Below are 23,614 nucleotides of genomic sequence, written 5' to 3' on the forward strand. Positions count from 1 at the left end.
TAAATGAAATGAATCAATTCTCAAAGAGCATGTGCAGTCCAGCCAAAAGCAGGGGCAAGAATCCGCATTGTGCTCCTGCATTGAAGGTGAATAATGTTAAAAAATGGCGAATGTGCTTTAGTAAGCATCCCTGCAATATGAATTTGTAATGTAGAAAGAATTGTCAATGAAGCTTACCACGAGCACAGATGCACTTGCAAATTATGTCACAATTGAAAATAATGAGCACAGTGTAAACCTATGTGCCCTTTCCACTCTTAGTATGCTTTAGTGCACGATGCTTATTTACACCCCTGTATACCGGTGTAGCAAGCTACAAAAGAAACGTTGCATAATTAGGCTTTTTACGATTATATTTCTCGCAATACAGTAATATTTCGCGGTGAAGCATTCTAAAAGTGAAGAGGGGCCACTGTCACTGGACATAATAAGAGTTCTTTAAGTATACACTCGCGCACCCGCCGCCTCTCAGGTTGCCTAGGTGGACATACTATGCTGGCTGATAGCGGCCCCCTCCCACTTTAGTATGCTTCGCCGCGTAACTAAAATGTACTGCGGCGAAGAAGCCGTACATTTGTATTGAGTGAATGAACAAATGGTTTTTCAACAGTACAGAAATAAACGCGCACCATGCATCAGTCTACCACACGGAAGAGCGTCGCAACATACGGTAGCTGATTCACACAGGCCGTGTAGCCCGCTTATCAGTCGTAAAGGGTATTATGGGTAATTCAAAATTTCAGACAGACATGTGTTTCTGTTTACGTTCGCACTCCTTGCGTAACAAGACTCCCAGAACTTCCACAATAGCAAGTAACTTACAAAACACAAACGCAAAGAACACAGACATACGTCTCGTTTTCAACTCGGCCGTCATGCAAATGACATATAGCGCGGACTAGGCAAGGAGCTAGCACACCACAATCCCGCGACAGCCGCTAATGAGACCAAAAGACGGGAGCACATGTCCGTGAACGCGCAAACGGAGCCCCTAAGCCACTCTGCGCCTCCGCCACCCCCGCTGCACGGCTGCACCATTCGTTTCAAGCACAGCACACCAAACACACATTCAGCGCTGAATAGTGGGCGGTCGACGCAGTTGCATTTCATGACTTGCAGCGAGCAGCACATCCCTCGATGTCCGTTAAGCAAAGTCAGACACGGCGACGCCACATCGCGGTTCGCAGAACTTCGCTGCCGAGGCGCTAGGCCACTTCGATATATCAATTATCACCACTGCCGGGGTCTCAAGAAAGCACGGGTCACACAACGCAGATTCTGTACTGCCAGAGCTCACCGAGGCCAAAGCCGTACTGCCGCACCGCCTCTACTCACGGCTTTCCGCTAAGTAACACAGAACCTACAACCAACACACAAGCAACGCACGTACAATCACATGAGCAATTTTGAACAACGCGCGGTCGAGAGAACGATCACGCCGAGGTCGAACACGCCAAGGCGTCGCTCGGCGCCAGCATCGCGCCTTCTCAAAAATTCCTAAACGATGCTGTCCCTAGGCACCTAGGATCAGGTCACGTGAGGGATTTTTGTACGACAAATAGACGCACGCGATCACAGACGTGCGCCATTCCGAAGCGGAGTAGGCGGTGTTTGGAAGCACGTAGTTTCCGTGTCATTGCACGCATAGAGTTTCCTTATGAATTGCACGCACTAGGGTTGTTGTATAATCCGGGGGCAATACAAGAAAGAAACCTCCCCAATCACGTGACACACTAGGTATTCGGTGGCCCAACAGGGACAGTTGGAAATTAACTTAGGGAACCAACATCCGGGAACGCAGGGTCACGTGGATGCTGCGTTCTATTGTTCACCGGCCTCAGCCGGCCTGCGGAGAGTCGCATGTGGTTTCTGTAGTGCCGCGTTTCTCGTGTTGACGACGTGCAAGTTGCCGCATTTGGCTGGTGCGTAAAATTGTTCTTTTAAGTCACAGTCACCGTGAAATACTGTTGGCCTTCTATTACTTAACCATTGTCGCTGTTTCGCGTTAAGTGCTCCAAATAAGCCCGCGTGTAGCTGGTACGTTATCGCTCGTTCAGCCTGGTGGCGTAGTGTTGTGATGCCGTTTGTTTCTAGTGCAGTTTTGTACGGCGCCGCCAGCCTATCTCTACCGCGCACTGACGCGTTTAGCCTGGAGAATGTTGACTAAACTCAGTACAGCTTAATTCGGTGGTGGAATTTATCTGCGAGTTTGAAGACGCAGCAACGTCTGCTTGCAACTGTTATAGCCACGCACCTGTCATGATGAGCGTAGCAGTAGCCATGCTGTTTTTGACAAGACCGTGATATCATTTATTAAGGTGTCATCACACTTCAACTATTCCCTTTCAGAGCTTGTTGCCGAGAATGTCAGGTACGCGGGCGTATGCCATCGGTCAGGACGAGCTACAGAGGCGCCTGAAGAAGCTTCACCATGAAAAAGAGTTGATCGTGAACGTGCTAGATCACATGCTAAAAAGGGTAAGTGCAATTTTATCCATACTGTGTCGCACTGCAATATGCGTTTATGCAACGTGTAATGTCTTTCATTGAGCTTACTTGGGGAAGTCGGCCCACATCATGGCCCATTTTATGAGGACAACTGAAATAATCGGTGTAAACGATTGTTAGTGACATCTTCAGTTGCAGTGTTGGTGGTATACCGGCAAAGTTGTGTGTCAGTATCACGTTGTAGTTGTGTTGACATATTTCTACACTGTTGACACTTAAGCTATGGGTTAATTATGCAAAAAAAAGAGGTGAGGCGTGCAGACAGGACACGAGAGTAGAAAAGTGGAGAACACGAACGCTGGTTCGTGTTGTCCACTTCTCTACTCTCGTGTCCTGTCTGCACGCCACACCTCTTTTTTTGCATAATGAATCCTTACCAACTAGCTCAGCTTTCTGTCGTTTTAAGCTATGGGGTCATTTGTTTTGCAGATGGATCTGATGGTGGCTCACGTGAGCAGCCTGACAAACATGAACCAGTTCCTTTGCTATTTTATGGATGCCAGTAGCACAATGGAGCACATGTATATGAAACTCTTCAAGATTCATGTCCTGCTCACCGAGGATACTTATGTTGATGCTGAACAACAGAGAGTTCCTCATATGGCTATAACATACTCATTCCATGCAAGCAGTGATCAAAGCAGCAACTCCCAGCTTGCTGTACTTGAAGCAAAGGATAGGCTGAACTGCCTGTCATCTAGTGTAAGTATGTTCCAGAACATATGTTTTCTTTTACAGCTTAATTACTATCACGGGCAATTGAAACACGAACAGTGCAGCGCATGCTTGAAGCATAACTAAAGGTACAGAGCATGTCATTGGCCAGTTATCTTTGCCAGCATGTATGTGCATATGGTTTTCACGCAGAGTGCCAGGCTGCTCGACCTACTGTAATAAGTGCCTTACCGAAGTAAGTCAAGTGAGCAAACAAGCATCAGAGTCTAGTCAGTATAGGAGAGTGTGTTGGGAGGCTAGTTGGTAAGACATACTTTTTGTGAACTTAAACTGCGCTAGGGATGACACACCGAGATAGAAGACTATTCAGAAACTACGAAAAAAGCCAAGGCTAAACTTGCGTTCGTTCTGTCTTCTTCTACCTCTGTATCTCGTCCCTAACGCAGTTTAAGTTTGCAAAAAATAGTTAGTATGCATGGCATTGTCGCAATAGGATGAGCAGCCCCACACACTGTGCGAAAAGAATATATACATGCATGTGGACATCGATGACTGGCTGATGGCGCACACTGTACCTTCAGTTATGCTTCAGGCAAGCTGTGCTCCACTGTTTGCGTTTCAGTTGTCCATGGTATTATATGAGTTATACTTAAGGAAGTGTGGTACTTTATCAGTTGTGTGATGTCTTATCTTTCCACCATACTGCCTGGAAGATAAAGCTGTTTGATCTGCCTCATGGCAGCTATTGTCATGTGTACAAAAAAAGACGAAAATGTGTGCTCTTGTGGAGTCTTCATCGTGGCTAGATTTATAGATGCTACAAAAAAAATAACTGATTTGAATTACTTCAATAAAAATGTTTAATTGATTACAGAGAGTAATTATGCCATACAAAAGTAACTGAGCATTTACTAAAAAGTAATGGACTACTCTTACTTCACTTTGCTCCAAGCATTCATTAACATTGCACACACTAAATAAAAAGAGCCGCCTGGCTCTTTCAGTGTGTCCTCTGCAGCCCTTCATAGGTTATTTCCACTGACAATCTCTTTCCAAAATTTACGTATGTATTTGCCCTCATTTTCTTTTAATGACATCAACAGCAACACTGAAAATTTGCTAGAAGTGAATGCTGGGGGAAGGGTGATGTAACTTACAGATATCAGAAAGGGAAACAAAGGTCAGGAACTATTCAGTGTCTATAAAAAAGCCAAGGCTAAACTTGCAGAACATGCGGGCACTCATGCTGCATAGAAAAGTGTAACTATACTGTTACAAGAGTCATTATTCTTTTACATTGTATGTGAAACCGTTGCAAGATGCAGAATGCAGGACCGACCACAATAAAGACCATACGACCTGCCATTAAGATGAGAACAAATACAGAGCACCCAGGTTTGGCTGTCCGAAGATGTGCATCCAGGTGGCAGCAGCATGGCACCAAATGTAGACATTCTACTGCACTTCCTAAAATATTCAAATGCTGAAAGCAGCAACACCTGTTACAGCTTGTCTCGTCATTATAAAGTTACTGGTTACATGTAATTAAGAAGAAAGTAATTCAGCTGCAGTGAGTGTTACCAAGTGACTAAAGTAGTTTGTTCAATTACAAAACTACCAAAGAATGTATTTGAATACAAATACTTAATTACATGTTATTCATTATCGGCAAGTCTGTTTGCGTCCCGCAGGGATGTCTGCGTCAGCAGACATTTGGTGTGTTGAAACACCACAGGCCCGAACACATGGGGGTTGGACCTGCCCATGTTAAATCATGTGTGGCTTAGCCATGTCTGGGGAAATGGAGATCCTGGGGGTTGAGCTGATGCTGAGTGTTTGGATCTTTAAGGCCACTCAACGGAGGCAACACACACCTTTGGCCTCAGCTTCACGTAGGGAGCACCCCCCAGACTGACCTATCCGGGGGAAATGAGTAGTTGCCTTTTCCTATGCTGTTCTTCAATCTTTCTTTATCACTTTCTACCTTTTCTCTATTATACTCACTTTGTATTGCATCTGATCATCCTGGCAATGAGGGTTAACTTTGTGTGAAATAGGCAAGCTAGGTTATATCATGTTAGGTTACAGTGACTGTGTACTGCTGGCTCTGGCGTGCTTTATACATACAAAATCATGTCGTGTTCTCTTATTGGGCTTCGTGGTGGGTGGCTGGCAGAGCTGTCGAAATTACATTCATTTTATGACTTCAAGTGCATTCTGCAAGCTGCCTGACCGCCTTCTTTTGTAAAGGGGGCTCACTTATGAATCTTTCACATTTTTTGTCAAAAACATTCATTCTTTATTCAAGATAATTTATACAAATTGTCTTGAGAGGCATAGCAAAAGGCTCGGAAAGTGCCTGACTAGGCTGTCACCCTGACAACAGCCACAGCAGTGCGATCCTTTTCATATTGTTGCACATCATACAATCATAATGAGGTACATACATCAATGCAGATACAACTATTCTTTTCTGCTCTTGAGAAGAATAAATGGAGGACAAACAGACTGTTACATATGTACCATAATTTTGACAATAAACACATATCTTACACCAAAATGAACTCTGTAATACAACCCATGGCACAAACCTTGCCCTCAGAAAGTAATATTGCGTTAACTTGCTTTTTAAGTTGTATTGGGGAGATTCTCTTCTGCAAAAACTTAAATATATGGGATATTCGTTCAAGAGTTCAGATATTACTGATGTTAATTTCTGTAAGCCATAATTTGTACATGATTTCAACTTAACTATTACACTTTTTTGTAGTTTGTATGGTGTCTGCATAACCAGATTTTTTCCTTCAAACAGTGTTCTACTAGTTCTGTGTTGGCGCATGATTTCCAGAAACAAAAATCTTTCCATGTGACCCATACTGAAACCCTCGAAAAGACTGTATGAACACTACCACCTTCTGTTGTCGCAAGGTGCTTCACCGACACTATAGGCCCTGGATACAAAGTTACGAAAGTGGGCAGTGGTGTCGTTCTCCTAGAAATTTGTGACAAAGTCTAACATGGCAAACTGACATATCTCATTTCATTGGGTGACACCCCTAATTCAGTAAAGTGCTTTAGTTTGGTGTTATTACGCTCCGCTCTGCAGCTGTGTGGAAGCGCGAATTCGCATGCGCCCTCCGCTTAGCCACAAGCGGGTTAGCAGAGCAAGAAACGCTGTCCATTTGCAAGCTGCCTAAGTGGAACATTGGTGCCGACTTTCGCTAGCGAAGATAATCAAGGCGCACACCCTCTCTCGTGCTTGCATCGAGGCACCTAGCTCTATTTAAGGTGGTTGCCTCCAGTGAGATGTTCTCAACCATGCTGTCCACTTCAACCACACCTATGTCTGTCTGCACAGCGCAAGCCACATAAGCGATTTTGCATTGACAAAGATTTATGTTTCTTTGTTTGCTGAAAGAAGTTGCAAGTGCTGACCCGTTTGTAAACCACACAGCAAGGGAGGATGAGCTATGAAATGTAGTGGGCACTGTGCAGCGCATTGGTGTAAGAAAGAATTGGATTGGTTGTGGAATGCAAGCTCGCCGGCTATTAATTCCAACAAAACACCTCATTCTCACGGTTTGTACAAGCATACTCTCCAAACGCATCAAAACAGGCTACATCAAAATTTATGTTGCACCATACATTCCAAATCTACGATGCAGCTTTAAGTGCCAAATATTCGGTCATGGCTCTCCAAGCTGCCGAGGCCATGCCACCTGTACAAAGTGCGCGTCGCATGACCACCTCATGGACAACTGCAACCACCCACCCCACTGTGAAAACTGCATGTTTTCCCTCCTGTCCTCGGAAGAAGAAAAAAAATCATCACCCTCAAAGTCAGAGAAAACATTTACTTCAAAGAAGCGTGCAAGCACTTCTCATTTGTACAGGGACCTTAATTCTCTGAAGTGGCACGGGAGGGGGCAGTGCTGCACTGGTTCTTGGCAGCCGTTCAGACCACACATAGTGGACCAGCAGTAGAACCGCCTGCCTCCTCAACAGAAGCAGCAAGCGCTCTTTCGCCGCCCAGCAAGATGAGCCAGCAGTCCTCTGTGCCTGCATGCTCTAGAATGTCTAGGGTTTTTGCTTGGCCAGAGAAGCTCAAAACACCCGTGAGCCTGCACTGCGAGTGGGCAACCAGCACCTCAGGGGAGGCAAAAATTGTCAAGTACATCAGCGTCCCAGACGCTGAAGGATCGGCGGAGCTCCTTGAAGGGTGCCAAAAAGACAAACCCTGTATCACGTGGCTTGGAAGGGGCGCTGTTGGCTAACGTGATCTTCTCCTAAACGCACAGCACAAAACTGTTTTACTATGGATCCACAAATATTACATAGGAATTTCAAGGGTCTTTACAATCTCTATGACACTAAAAAAACTCCTACATAAACATTATCCAAAGTTGCCGTGCGTTCAAGAAACATCTGAATATCACACACACATTCTTCAGAAGTACACCATCTTTTAAAAAGACCATCATGAGGCGTTACTCGTCACAGTCTTAAACATCAGCCTTAAACAGTCTGACAGCCGCTCACATGCATGCCTAGCCAGCTTTGTAGCTTGCAGTGCTAGGTAAAAGCACATAGTATGGTGCACATCATCAATTTTCATTAACCAAAGCATTCTTTTTCATATTGCATCTGGCAACATGCAGTGTTGCTAACCAGTTCTTTTATATGTCCTTGCACAGTGGTTGAAAGAAAACCTCCCTGACTTCACATGCTCCTTGATCCTACACACCATATCTAAAAGGACTGAAGATCTACAAAAAGTCAGATTAAACAGAAAAATATGTGCAAGATGTTTGGCTTGCAATCCCGGCTCTGAGAAAGTGGATGTCCAGCGAAGCTGTTGAAAACCATCACTACAACTGCTGAGTGGGATACGCAATGCTTTATCACTCAATTCCTCCTCTGGTGCATTATTCAGCCACAGAAGAATGTGGACATATAGACTTCCCCTGTGCTTGAATTCCACAGCAATACGACCAGTGGCAGCACGCTGCTGCTGGTCGTATTGCCATTTCTTTGCCGCTCCTCATATTCACGCTGCTCCTTGGGAGTCCTAACTGAGTTGCCTACCCATAGCAGTGCTGCAACAATGAACTCAGTTGTTAGGCTTGTTATTTTATATATGGAAGGTTAGTCGGGTCACTCCCAGCATCACAAGCTGCCGTCACTGTGGCAGCTTATGGTTAGTGCTATGTGCTTCACATGGTTTGCAGGAGTGCCTTATCAATTAAGTGGTTTCGATGCTTGTTTTGTGCTTGTTCTTTGTTGAAAGGAATGCTGTGCTGTATGTTGTACGCATGATACCAAAGAACATATGCACTTTTCGCTTCAATCACTGAAGTTTCTTTTTTTTTTTTCTTTGAGGGCATCGCCGTGAAAAATCTCAACCAACTGGAGGCTAACAGCTTCACTGTAATACGTAAAATTTGGTGCTTGGTTTATTAGAATTGGGACAGTGTAGTACTTTTTGTACCGATAAACGGTTAACTAAGCCCAAGCAGACAATATAAAAATTTGTGCCACAGTAAGCTTGTGCAGGGAACTTAGGGTGATGTTGCCACCCATATTTCATTCTTGCATCCTTTTTTTTTTTTAACTTGCCAGTACTCTCTCACTGTATGTAATAGGGGCCATTTTGCTATTTGAGAAGTCTAATTTATTTATACAGCTTTGCTTAATTTATTCATTTTGTGTTTCTTCAAGTCTATACATGTAATACATGAGCTATTCTGGCATAAAAAGTGGGTAAAATTATATTGAGAAGACTAGAAATTGTCTGAGTGCGTAGAAATAAAACGGGCAGTTTCGTCAATTGCAGTGCATTCAGTTGTATATTATGCTGCAGGAATTCTAAATGACGTTGCCAAACATGCTTTAATAATGTAAATTTGTACTTTTGAAACCAGTCAGTCTACAATCACTACTGTAATTTAAAAATATGAGTGATTCTGTTGTGGCATAATGTTAGCAAAATGTGTCAAAGCATCATTTTAGAATAAATATTTGCAATTAAAATTTATGGAATAGCAGTTCTGACTCATGATTCGGTCATTAACTTGCATGACATTTGTGCAAAAATGGCCAGAGTACAAAAACATCCTTGACTTTGTATACTCGCATAGATTTTCCTGTCCATTTTATTGATGTGGTGGTCTTGACGTGCTCATTTCATGATATAATACTAGTAGCACAAAACCAAACACAGGCAAAGCATGCAAAAACAGCTCTTCTTTTTTGTTCATATTCAAGTCTGTACTTGACTGTGCATAATAATAGCATTTGGTCTTTTTATTGTCAAACTATTCAACTTCCCTTGTATTGCCATTGTACCTGCTCATGTATATAATGCGTGAAAAGAATAAGTGGAACTGATTTTTTTTGTTAGTCACAGTCGTACAATGTGACAATTAAGTCAGAGAAAGAATAAGGGAAGTTTATTATGTTTAATTAAAATGTAGAAGTAAATTAAAGAGAAATTAAAGGGAATAGAAAGATCATTTGCCGCAAGTGATAACCGAACCCACATCCTCTGCATTACTTGTGCGGTGCTTTACAAATTAAGCTACAACAACCCTATCCATCTGGCCACTTTCTTGGGCATTTGTGTACGAGACTAGCCTTGGGAGTATTAGCCAGCGCCACACATGGCCAAGGCTGGGCTTGCACATGTGTGTGTGTTGTGGTTGTCATTTGAGTCGCTAATATTTGCTTGGAAAAGGTTTGTCTTATGGCGTTTTTTTTTATCTCTTGCAAGTTGTTCTGGGAGGATGATTATTCAGTAAGCTCTTCCTGCTTGCCACTCACTAACCAGTCACTGTTGCTCAGTTCATGATAGCAAGGTAATACACAAACCAGTCATCATCTATCATTCCTTTTGTCTTTTGGCTGTATTGTCTCCCTTCTGCACAAAATGTACACTGTTGCATTTTCTTGCTCATGCATTACATGCCTGCTAGCCTAGATTTTACTCCCACATATCTTTGCTGATAAATTCAAGGAAGTTCCACATTCACATCATTGTCAAACAAGTGAGGCCCAACCGTTAGAAGGGTACTTAGCCTAAGACAGTTGGGTGGTCTCTTCCTGGCATGCAGACCATGCCAGCGATGAACATTCAGGTTAACTTGAGCCGCTGTGTACCTCTAGTCTGTGCAAAGACCTATAATAAGTTTAACCCAACTTTTGCAGTCGCAGCATGCTTCCTCTGCATTGCCACATCTGTCCATCTGTGATGAGGTGCTGGGACGTCAAACATCGGCTGCAAGTTTTGCACTTCCACAGGAAACTGCTGCTGCGATTTCATCACTCACTGCAGCATATGCAAGACTCGCAAGCGGGTCATCGCTAACAGCACCAACTTGTGACAGCTCCGGAAGGCCCCCTGCCATGGCAGCAAACTGTAATGCAACTCCGGGCAGTGAAATGTATGTTACTGCTATGCCTGCTGCTACTGTGCCTACTGCTACTGTGCCTACTGCTACTGTGCCTGTTGCTACTGTGCCTGTTGCTACTGTGCCTGTTGCTACTGTTCCTGTTGCTACTGTTCCTGTTGCTACTGTGCATGCTCCGGCTGTACCTGCTCCAGTTGTACTTGCTCCGGCTGTACCTGCTCCGGCTGTACCTGCTCCAGTTGTACCTGCTCCAGTTGTACCTGCTCCAGCTGTATCTGCACCTGTTGTACTTCCGATTGGCTTGACACCAAACTGTAGCACAACTCTTTGCAGCGAAGCTTATGCTACTGTGCATACTGCTGTTGCACCTGCTGCTGTTGCACATAGTTCTGCTATGCCTCCACCTAGCTTGGCACCTTATTTTGGCACAACTCTATACAGCAACGCATACACTGCTGCTATGCCTGCCCATACTGTGCTTGTGCCAGGTGCTGCTATGTCTGGCTCTGTTATACCCAGCCCTGCTACACCCGGCCCTGCTGTACCCGGCCCAGCTACACCTGGTCATGTTGCGCCTGACCCTACTATCCCTGTGACATTTACAACGCCACTGGCATCTACACAGGCACCTACAGTTGCGCCACCTGTACACCAGCCTTCTGCTGAAGCTGCTGGTGCTGTTTGTGGGGAAAGTGTTGGTCCTGTAAGCTTTGATCAAGGTGATGCATACTCCTATGAGGAAGAAGGTGACCAGAACAAATGGTCCAAGCTTGGACCATGTGTGTCAGTGCGAAACATTCCCCCGACCCCTGTGCTTCCTGCACAAAGCCAAGGTAGCCCAAATTGGGTGGCCAGTGATAATGCAGCTGCAATGCGCAACTTCACGCAACAGAAACCACCAGAGAGTGCTTCAAGGCCGTGCACAAGTGCTGCTGCACAACTGCCCAGTAAACCGAAGCCTCCTGGAATTCCTTCACCTAATGCAGGTGTTGTTGGGACCACACAAGACATAGTTCTTTCATTCTACAAGACACCTTCTGAGTTTTGGATTCAGCTGACTACTTCTGCAAACATATTGGAAACCCTTCTAAAGAGGTTGCAGTAAGTTTATTAGTTTTTGCACTTCTCTGCTATGTTTACTGTTGTCCTGTTGAGAAACAGATGCCTGTGCCTATAGTGACTCCACGACCAAAGTGTGCCATACTTGGTGATCTTGAGGCTTTAAGGCTGATGCCTTGTGAATGAAGCTTTGTTTAGGGTCGTGGTGGAGTTAAGAGCTTAGCACATAGTAAAGAACAACAAGTTGCCAGGATCCATCATAATCGTGCCACCTTAAAGCTCATGACGTTACTTTTGAATGCAAGATGGAGCATTTTGGTGGCATCTTCATTAGAAAGAGACTTGCATAATTGCGCAGGTGATAAGCCTGTTGGTAAGGAGTGCTGAAGAGGTGTTTTCAAGGGATTGTAGGTGTGGCTTGCACAGGAGTGACGTGAGGTGATATCACAGTATGAGCCTTTTGGGTTTCTCAAATGCTAGAGGAAGAGGGTGGCTCAAACATGAAGAAGGTTGACTTGGGACAGCCAGCAGTTGCATACAAGCCCAGGGTACCTGGTGTGCAATGTTAAAAAGTTGGGCAATAGTGGCAGAAATGATTAACTCATCATCATATTTAGTACTACCACTCTTTAGGCTTAATTTTTGCAGCAGTTGCTTCTGTATGCCATGGAAGGTGAGTGAGCAAAACGAGAACAAGGTGAAAGCAGGAACCAATTTTTCAACAAGTGGACTTCTCTTTCAAGGCCTTGAAAGAGACAAGTCTCCTTATCGAAACATTGGTTCCTGCTTTCACCTTGTTCTCGGTTTGTTCATAGTCTTGAATTTCCATCTCCCGCATTCCTCATGTTTTCTAATGAGAGGTGAGTGTCGCTTCTGGAGGCCACAGAAGCTGTTGTATAAGGCCAGCTGTTTCAGCATCATCTTACGGTATTGCAAGCTACCTAGCATTTCATTTTTTACTTGTAAAAAAGTTACAGCAATGTTCTAAAGATCTGCAGCGTATGTATGGACATTTGGCAATTTCTTTCTCTCAATTTTTTTTAAATTTTGACCTCAAGTCTGGATTTTCAATCACTTCATGATATTTGACGTAATAGTTCTGCGGAAGCCCACAAGGTGGAGGGAAGTAAGGAGGGTAGTAAAGCCTACCAGTTACTTAAACGCAGCTGCACTCTTACATAGACATAGAGTTGATGCACTGTGCCTGAAAAGCAATTTGGATAGCTGCCTTATTTTATTCTTAAACAAACTTTGTGGCTTCACGCTGTAGGATTGGTTGCAGATTCTTGCAACACCAAAAGGCTAATTCTGAAAATAGATAAATTTCGTAAAATTTTGTGAAATAATGAGTGAACAGGACACTGGCTGACACAGGTTTTGATAAAATTGTATTGTGTGTTATACCCATAGTGAGCACTACAGCAGCAGCGCTCGACGGCGAGAGTTTACTCTCAGAGCAGGCATGTACTGTGCAGCATACTATGCAGAAGATGGTCACTGGTATCGCGCTAGGATCCTGCAAGTTACGCCAGGTGAGTACTTATTTCAGCCTTCACTGTTATCTTATTGTTGTACAGTGTGCTTGTTCATGAATAACTTCGCCTTATGTTTACGATATAATTTGCTTATTTTTTTTGTCATTCCACAATCCAGGCATTTGTGTGCCAAAGGGTGCTTGTGTGCCAGGTTAAGCAAATCCACACCCTCAGCACAGTTTTGTATTCAAAGCATATTAAGTTAGGCAGAGGTAGAATTTGAGTAATCTTCGTGAGATGCAGGTTAACGTGAATATAGTTGAACCACGGTATAACATGCATGTATAAATGAATTACTGCAGACAGAGAAGAAATTCTGAAATTGGGTTGCTCATTCTTTATTTCATTGAACATTCTACTGCTATAAGTAAACTGAAAATACAAGATCGGAGACAGTATCAGTTACAGCAAAGCATGTTTGTTTGCTCACAGCTTAAGGTGTGTATTGTAGTAAAAAAAATATTGTGCAGAAACCATCGATGATGATTGTCAGAATAAACGAATAGGCCGAACGAACAAGCAAGCGGGTGGACACATGAATGAACAAACAAGCTCACGTGTGACAGTCCCCCCCCCCCCCCCCCATCCTTCCCGCAACTTGGTTGTGTGAGAGCACATGCCCTATCTCTTGTCACCTTTCTGTCGCAAGTTCGATCACAGACCATAAACCGCCACCAACCGCTGACTGCTGCCAACAACGAAAACGAGTGAAAGTGTCAAGAAAGCTGTTCACTTTAAAATGTCACATAGTCAGCAAAAGCATCATGAGCACATGTGCCATTAGGCCTTCAGCTTAGCTTGGCTGGCCCGCAGACTACAAGCCAGTGCATTGATCCTGTGTGGTCACACCATTCACATGGTTGCATGTTAAAGGGGCCCTGAAGCACTTTTTAAACATAATAAAGAACTGTTGCCAATGTGTTAACGAGGCTCCTGTGACCATAAGCGAAAAATTATTGCCCTTCATGCAGCAGGGAATTAACAATCTCGTGTCAAAAGCAGTGAACAGTCGCTTGCTCTAGCATCCACAATATCGTCATCGAAAGCACTTGACTGATCAGCACTATTGGCTGATTTTGTGATTGCGAGAACATTCTCAGTAATAATTGCTAATTTTGAGTTAAATAAATGAAAAATTAGGTGTCCACAGTCTCAAAAAGACAGAAAAATTATTTCATCTTCGCACTGCGCGTAGCTGCGTCTGCTGCTTATGGCCTCCGAGACGTCAGCGGCATACTGCATAGCATAGTCTACCGCGGCCGCGATGGAGTACTGCAACACGCCCTTTCACCGCCGCAACGCTGAACTTTTGGCTGGGTCTTTGCCCCTCTTGGCTTCTCTGCTGTGTAGCTTCCAGCATGCTAGCAGAGATGCAAAGAGAGAGAAAGCCAGGTATAGATGTGATAACTCCACTTATAGTTGAAGGATTCAAAAAAATTTTGTGGCATGAGATTCGTGAAACTTTTATGTACTTTAATAGTGAGGCCATTCCTTATCGATCACATGTCATGTACTGGCATGACAGGCCACTGAGGGGTGATCAAAATCAATTGGAGACCCTTTGCTGGCCCCTAGGAGGTATCGCACATGCGTTTTTCGTATAGACCCAATTGTAGTTTTCGTTTGCTGATATTGACATGGGACCATGCTTATAATAAAAAAACAAAGGTATAACAATACTTTATTGTTGAATACATGGATGAACTAGTGAAATAATTTTTTTTTCAAATGTAATAAAATTTACACAACTTAATTTTATGTTTTAAATAGTTTTGACACAAATAGGGCCCACATTTTGTATCATTTAACTTCATTTTCCATTTTTGTCATGTGTTGTGCCGGCGGTGCTATCCCAGCAAAGGCAACTGTGTGGCAACCTCTGAGCCACATTCAAGCCACTGACAAAAGGCCATAAAAATGGAAAATAGATTGTAGGGTTAAAGAATCCAGTCTCAGTGATGTGCACCAGTCAGAGCAATGAAGCGAGAAATTTTCAGTAGTTAATTATTTGATCGCTAGACAAGGTTGTACAAGTTTTTGCACATTTTGCAAAAGGAGATGGTGTCGCTCGTTCGCAAGTGCCCACCTTTAGAGAAAGTAATCGCACACCTGCAGCACAGTCATGCAGGTAAGCATCTCGCAGTAATTCGTCAACTGATAAAGGAGACGGCAATCCGTTTTCCCCAACACCCATAGCTTGAAATGAATGGAAATATGCATGAAAATGCCAAATATAAAGTGTGCAAGCATGCAGCAGTAAAGTAGGTAAAGTGCAAGTACTCCTACACTACCATGGTGGCAGCCACCATAGAGGGAAGCAAAAGATCAGTTGTGGTGGCAGCCATGGAATGGTAGCACAATAAGAATTTTTTTAGAAGTCTCAGAAGATTGCTGCACCTTTGGAGCAATGCTAGTCTACACTTCATTCTGAAAAAGTGAATTTTTTTCTAAACATTCGGTCGCCATCGTACGTGTGCATTCATGATCACTTGGGACTTGTTTGGTGACCCTCAAAGGGTTAAACATAGAGATGAAGATGTAACATCACAGGTAGGTTGGCACATTGATGCTGCATCCTGAATTTTCATGTCAACTCACTGAACTTGAATGGCACATCATGGGTGCTTTTTGTTGTTTGTGGTGACACAATTTACACCAAATTGGTAGAATTTACAAAAAAGCTGCCGGCATTTATCTGCCTAAACCAAAGCCATACCATTCCACATTCGTCTGATTTTCGGATTAATAGTTTTGATTCAAAGCAATGTACCCATTTGGGTACTATTGGACGAAGGAGAAACCTCCTCAGTAATCTAATCTTGGTCGGCAGTGCTTCACAGAGCTTAGAAAGCACACCACAAGCTCATGTTAGATTGGCACATACACATCGCATATGAGCACCCTAGTATAAATGCTTAGTAAAAATTATTGCTAGTGTTTCAACCTCACTTACAAGAAAGAGCTAATTTTCCAGCTACAAGATACAAATGATAAAATGCATGGCTAATAGAGTTTTTAAAAAGCCTGACTAGAACCGATATTGTTTTTGTAATGTGTATTTATTCCTAGTGAATCTGCTATACTCCACACAGGCTTATTTTGAAGTGTTGTGTTTGTTACGTCAGAGGGCTCATAACATTGTATGCTTTAACAAATATGCTTGAATCATTGATGTAAACAATAAACTGCTGCAGCTGGATAGGCTGCAGAATTATTGTCTGCAGTGCTGTCCATGTTGTGGATGCACCGTTACAGACCGTCATTTAGGCACAGATGCTTCATGTGGATGCAGTCAAGAAAAGGCATCGGAGTATGGAACTGTAGTTGGTTTTTATTTATTGAAACTCTTTTTTTCTTTTGATGCATTTTTGACAGCTGCAGTACTGTTTTGCTCTTCCAGATCATGCCAAGGTTTTTTATGTGGACTTTGGCAACATTGACAGGGTGGACATTGACTGTGTATCCTTCCTTGAAGAGGAGTTTGCATCACTTCCAGCACAGGGTTTTTGCTGCAGCATTAAGGGTGTATGTATGGTACATTATTTAATATCTAAAGCTATAAAGTCTTGTTATGTCGATATTCATTAGTACTCTTACCTGTCATGATACCCTAATTGGCACAAACTTGTCTCGGGCGAAGTATTCAGGGAAATAGAATATGGCTGCTAATTACCGTATTTGCATGATTCTAATGTGGACTTGTTTTTTAATAAAAGGTTCATATTGGCATGCACATTACAATCGTAACTAATTCTACTCAAACTAAAAAATGAAACCGATTCTTACTGGGGGAAAAAAAAGCTGCGTGTAAGGTAGCTAGCCATACTCCCATCCAACGGGTGGTCTTAAGAAAGCGACGCTCAGAGACATCGCAAGGTGGGTCAGTGGTTCGGGGAATTCTCTCCCCCAGACGATGATTGTGCGAGCCTCCCGAAATGTGACCTTTCTAGTGCATTGAACTGAAGAGGACTTTCTGTGGTTGGTAGACGGTGAAAAGGAGGTGTCGTCGGATTCCGATAGCCACCAGCTGCTAAGATTCTGCTGTGTGCATGTCTCTGTGCCTTTGTATGTTCCATAATATTGTTTCAACATGGTACGCATCAACTTGGGTTTCATTACTTGATGTGCATGGTAGAATCGGCACCAAGTTATTTCTGGGGGTATTTGGGTGGTAATATAACTGCGAGTTACAATTGGTGGTGCGGTAGAATCATGCAAATACGGTAACTCCATGCAAGAATGACCCTCATGTGCCCATTAAGTAACTGCAGCTTGTTTAATACATAAAGCTATGCACATGGAGGAAGTACATTCTCCATGTAGTTGTTCCCTTGCTGCATGAAACAGCATGTCAGAATGGTATTGTTAGACCCAGTTGGTTTTGCATTATTCAACATGATTAAAGCTTATATACATACCTGGGATGAAAGAAGGAACTTGTATGAGCAGTACAATGCACTGCTTGCAACTTTGCAGTATTATGCCCACAACAGCAAGTAAGCCTTAGTTTCTGTAATCATTGGTTACAAGTTTTTATTTGGGCATCATGTTGTTTGATGTACGCATTGGTATGTGTGAGAGTATGTTGTGATTTAAGAAACTGCACTGTTTTGTAGGTGAGGTCTCCATGTGGCCCCGGCATGTGGACTATCGCTGCTGTGCGTACATTTCGAAACATGATCTCTCGACAAGGCACAAAGCTGCAAGCCTACTTTCACTCGCAAGATATTGTCACTGGCCGCTTCATTGTGGACATTCTTTCTGATAACGAAGACCATATTCCGAAAAACTTGTCTCAAGAATTTCTCAGTCTCTGTTCAGCAGAAAGAGCCCCACTACCCAAAGTAAGGCTTTAATCTTAGTTGTGTGACTTGTTGCTTTTTTTTTGCTGTACCTAATATTTACTTAGTAAGTACTATAAGAAACTCTGAGATGAAGGATCATTGGTTCCTTAACTCTCTCCTTACCTGGCCTATAGAAATTTATCAATTTGATCGACAGTATTTCTACATGTTGTTTAAATTGTTGTTTAAATTGCTTAAAGTTGTTCTACTAGCAATGCTATGCACCATCTGAAATGATGATTGAACTTCAACTACAGCTCCGATTTGACAATTCTTGGCAAATTAGGGAGTCTGGAAAAAAATAAAAACTTCGACTCGAGATATTGCCGAACTGGCCTCTTGTACTCTTAGGACTTCCTCAATAAAAAGACCCAAAATTTGCTCTTTGGTCGACTCGGCAACCTCATTTTTAAATGACAGAAGGAGTGAAGTCATAGAAGCTTCTGTCGGGTTGTTTAATTCTTCGATACGACATCTAGGCTGTTTTAATGATTTCTCAAACAACAGTAGATGCTGATGAGTGCGTGTTAGTTTGATAACCGTATTCGACTAATATCAAAGGTAGGTTTATTTTTCCCACCGTAGGGTGCTTTTATCCATCAGCATTTTGACAGTGTATGTACAAATAATTACAAGCAATCGTTCCTGTTGTGTAGGGTTTTGACTTACATAAGAGCACATAGTGTATTTCGGACCAACGTTCGACCGAACCTTGATCTAATCTCTTATAGTTTGAACACCACCTATGCAAGTGCCCTTATTTGTCACTATACAATATTGTGCAACACTCCACATTGCTGTACAGTACTGTACTTGAACTGAACAAAGAATGTGTAGACCCTAACGCCAGTTTGAATGCACACTAAGTCATCTTGCTTGATCTTGAAAGTAATCTGTGATGTGAACAAAGTGCGTGCCTGCTCGGGCCTCATCTTCAAAGGGACCTGCGATGCGGACAAAGTGCGCCCAGTGCCGGTAGCTTCATATGAGCTGTGCTTTCGACGTTCGCGTTGAAGCGAGAGACAGCACAAAGGTCAATTCGCTCACTATTGCTGCTGCCATGTTTATCTTAATTTGCTATCGCAATCGATGCTTCGCCTTTCGGGTGAAACTGTGACTTTTTTTGTTTGTTTTTTACTTTGTACATTCGTCATTTACTATTTGCAATAAAGCTGTTAGACGAAAGCTCCGGAAGTGAGGCGTCTCGGATATTACAGACGTCTGATAAAATGGACGTTTCTTGTCTGATTATCAGGGTCCGTTTTAACGAGAGTCGACTGTATTGCTATCTGCGAATGCTAGCTCTAGCTTGGCTTAAACAAATTATCTAGATGGGCAGATGAAAACGGGTTTAAACTGAATGTGCAGGAAAGTACTTGCATGCTTTTCTCCAAGAAAAGAGGCACAACACCAATCCCCATTATTTTTATCAATGGACATGAACTCGCTGTCAGCGGTGAACATAAATTCTTCGGTATTATCTTGGATTGGAAACTAACGTTTATACCCCATATGAAGTATCTCGGGACAAAAGGCACGATAACAATGAACCTCCTTAAACTTCTGTCGCACACTACATGGGGTAGTGACAGGAAGTGCCTGTTGGATCTATACAAAAGCCTTATGCGTACATGTTAAGACTATGGTGCCATGGTGTACCAATCTGCCACACTGTGCACGTTGAGGATGCTGGATCCAATTCACCATTTGTGTATCCGCCTGGTCACAGGTGTTACGACTTTGCACCGGTGCCACCACTGTTACGACCTTGAGGTGGTCCCGTAGTGCTCGTCACCCGTTTCGTGACAGAGCGTTGGTAGCGAAGACTCCGAGTCAGGCGTTGGTGAGAATAACAAAAGGGACTTTATACACTATATACAGGTCATTATACAGGACATGAAGGGATCGGCACTGGGGCCGAGAGCTCACAGCAAACGCGACTGTTCCCGCACGGCGACGTCCGGCGAAAACGCGTGACACATTTCACTCCAGTCGAGAGCGGCACTGGCTCCCGGTGGGTCGGCGGATCCGGTTTTCGAGGCGGCCGGCTCGCGGCTTTATAGTCCCCGAGAACCATTGTCACTCAAACGGCCCAATACAAAGCCAGCACTCGACGGTCGTCCGAGAGGTCCAACCAGCGACCGCGCTGGCCACCCGGTTCAAAGTTCGCGCGCGCGGTGACCTCCAGGAAAAGGGAGGTGCGGCGCCGGGCTGTCTGGCACTTGGTGACATGCTCGAACATGTTGCTCGCCGATGCTTCTTCCGCAGGACACCGCTGCCTGACGGCTCAGCATCTTGACTTTTCAAGGGAGAATTTGGGCGCTCGCAGGATAAATTCTGCATCTTGCAGATTCGGAATTCGGGCTGGTGGTAATCGCACAACACAGGTACATTCTGGACAAGTCCAGTGCAAAACCTCTACACAGAATCGAACAAGTGGTCACTTAACTTGCAAAGGTCATACTCTAGCTTTACCTATTTTCTGAAGGTACACACAAACCCTGAACATCCGTATTACGCTACTATAAATGATATGCACCACACTGTTTCGCAACCGACCCACTGCAAAGGAGTCTTTCTCACTGCGTGTGAGGAAGTTCAGTGATGGAATGTGTGTACCACATTTAGAACCTCGTCTAAAGGCCCTGGCAAAGCTCTTTGTGCCGTGGTAATGGCAGTTTATTAAGTGTGACATGTCGTTTTTTTTTTTTTTTTTTTTTTTTTTTTTTTTTTTTTTTTCATGTTACAAAGCACGCGCTAGAGGAACACATCCAAATGCACTTTCTAGAACTCCAGTTAAAGTACTCATGCCTCGAATTTTATACTGACACACCAATGTCCCACGCTGGCGTGTCTTTTGCAGTGGCTGGTCCATCATTCTCAGAATCTGATGTTTTGCACCCGGAAACAAAGTGTCTTTTCTGCTGAGGCATACGCAGTAATGTTGGCTGTTAAATGTATCAGGAAAACCAACCTGCCCAGCTCCATCATATTCACTGACCCTGAGTGTAGTAAGATCCTTAATGTCATTCCGCAAAAACAAAAATCCTGTACTCAACTAGTTTTATTCACTTTTGTGCACTGCGTACATGTCAAACCAGCTTGTTGTGATCTGCTGGGTGCCCGACCACAGAGGCATTAAGGGGAATGTGCTGGCAGACCAGATGGCTACATCTGTTACAGTGAAAGTGAGCAACACTTTCATACCTGTCCCTGTAGCAGACTTGAAGTCTTTTCTCTACAGAAAAATCAGGACATAAGGGCAGCAAATTTGGGACACTGACACGTCGATTAAGCTTAATTTAATTATGCCTCAGTTGGCTAATTGGGGGCCAACAACAAAAACATTGCGAACTGAAGCAATTCTTTGTCAACTTAGGATAGGCCATACCTACAGGACCCACTCTTACTAGGCTGTCTGGTGGTGACCTTCCCGTGTGCGCTAATTGTGGAGAGACACTGACTGTGCTACATATCCTGGTGGAGTGCCAGGAATCAGAAGCTGAAAGAAAAAAAAAAACTTTCCTCTAGCTTACAAGCAGAATATTCCTCTTCATCCAGCAATGTTCCTTCATGTGAACGCATTTTTGAGCAGCAAATCACTTTTAAAATATTTAAATGATGTTCATTGATTACAAATTCTATGACCGATGAATTCGTAGCATGACTGCTTAACAGAGGCTGCTGCTGCAATTGTAGCATCTGTATGGCACATGCCTCCAAAGCCTTGCATCCAAGGTTTCTGATGAGGCTGCAGTGCCATTGGCACGCACATGTCTTAAAAGACCATTCTTTCAAAACATCTTTTACATTCACTGAACACTTTAAAACCGTTGTCATAATTTTAATATATTTATGTTTTATGCACTGCACAGCGACTCTATTTTTAGGCCCATATACAGCCGTGTTCCATCAGTACTTTCCACTTCATTGTGCCATCAAATACTCATATGCACTTGTATAGTGCTCTTTGGCCAGACCTGGCCCTTTTGCCATTAAACATCACATATCATCATCATCTGCCTTTGTTAGCTTCATTTCTAGTACAATGGACCCTTTTACTTTGTCCTTTCATCTCTCAGTCCTTGTCCTACATGCTGTATTTCGTTTCTTCCCGTATTCTGTTGGAAAACACCTCCAGTCATTTCACCAGCACTTAGTAAAAACATAGTATTAAAGATGCCTTTAGGCTTCTTTTCAACACTGCTTTATTGCTGTAGAATGCAAGATTTACTGACTGGTTAGCCCTCTTAATTATATTATTGCTCTAAATATGCATGCTCCAGACTGCTCCAATAAGATATACGGGGTGATCATCGTTAAACTTTCTGGAACTTAATAAAGTTTCCTTTGGCATATCACATAATTCTTCTCCTTGAGGTGGATTATTCTAAAAGGTGGACATTACTAAATACTAGAAATAGAAACACATATTCAACTAATTAACAAGAATTCAATAATTAAATTAATTACTTTATGGCACATATCTAAATTCAGGAATTGTAGCCTGTGAGTTTGCAAGCTATAACCGCTTGAATCTTCAAGATGACCCCGGTTTCAAGATATTCACGAAAATATGGGATGAAATACATTGGCATTCCAGTTACTTTTGTGCTTCAATGCATAAAAGAGCATTTTGTTAAAAGCTCCAACATTGCATTTTTATGGCGAGTCTGATGGTGTATATCTACAAACCGGTGTCATTCTGTAAATTCATTCCAAGTGGACATGCTTTGCAAACTCACCAGCTACAATTCATAAATTGGATTTGACTCTTGACCAACATGATGTGAATTGGAATCCAACTTCGATATATGTTCCTCGGGGTGGGCAGCACAACCCTGACAAAAGGAAGTGGACAGTATGAGCGCAGTCCACTTACTTTTGTCCTTCGTCCGTGTTGCGCTGCCCACCCCTTAGTAATATGTTCAATCACCAACTCGCCCAGCTAGGTGCATTAAAGGGACACTAAAGGCAAATCCAAGTCAAGCTAAAGTGATAGATTAGTGCCCGAGAATCTCTAAAGCGTCAATATTATCGCGAACAGAGCCTTAATAATTGAGAAATTCAGGTAAATACAGGACGTGACTAGATTCCCCCGGGACATTCAATCACTTGACTGATGACGAAAGCACTCTTCAGTTATATTCTGTCACTAGTACTCAACTACTCGTTGCAAAAAACATCCTTGTATTATAAGATTAAATCAAATGCTACTTGTTCGGTTCTATTTCATTTTTAGAAAAAAGAACTCATTGAAATTACTCTCCACAGCGATGTGGCCGGTCCAAAGTTTTTGTTTACACTCGAATCTGCTCCCCCCCACCCTCTTGCTTTTTAGTAGTTTTGTTATTGCGTAGTGCTGCGCTGGTTCTGCTGGCTAGTGAAACTCGCACCAACTGCAAGTAGCAGAGAATTCAACTTCCAAGTGAGGTCGTGGGATACCCACATGGTCTACGCCACTTGACCGAAAAGCAGTTGCAGCGGCGAGCCCATCGTTCTGTCTTGGCTCGGTACTGCCGTCTGTCAGGCGCCATTTTACTCACCGACGGCAGCAAAGGGTGGTGATGACATGTGCAGTCACCAC

At 43.3% G+C, this 23,614-nt stretch overlaps 1 protein-coding gene across 4 annotated transcripts in view; it reads left to right on the plus strand.

Moving 5' to 3' along the window:
* Positions 1-1,824: 1,824 nt before the first annotated feature.
* LOC126548176 (uncharacterized) overlaps positions 1,825-23,614 on the plus strand; it is a 65,645-nt gene continuing 43,855 nt past the window's right edge. For 3 of the 4 annotated variants that reach the window (XM_055063166.1, XM_055063167.1, XM_055063168.1), the window contains exons 1-7: positions 1,825-1,922; positions 2,350-2,478; positions 2,938-3,210; positions 10,387-11,690; positions 13,059-13,180; positions 16,584-16,708; positions 17,800-18,027. In XM_055063166.1, the coding sequence (XP_054919141.1) occupies positions 2,365-2,478; positions 2,938-3,210; positions 10,387-11,690; positions 13,059-13,180; positions 16,584-16,708; positions 17,800-18,027 (2,166 nt within the window). In that variant the 5' untranslated portion in view covers positions 1,825-1,922; positions 2,350-2,364. The remainder of the gene's footprint in view (positions 1,923-2,349; positions 2,479-2,937; positions 3,211-10,386; positions 11,691-13,058; positions 13,181-16,583; positions 16,709-17,799; positions 18,028-23,614) is intronic. The other variant, XM_055063169.1, reaches the window with a different exon arrangement.

This window comes from Dermacentor andersoni, chromosome 1 (assembly GCF_023375885.2).
Source record: "Dermacentor andersoni chromosome 1, qqDerAnde1_hic_scaffold, whole genome shotgun sequence".
Lineage (NCBI taxonomy): Eukaryota > Metazoa > Arthropoda > Arachnida > Ixodida > Ixodidae > Dermacentor > Dermacentor andersoni.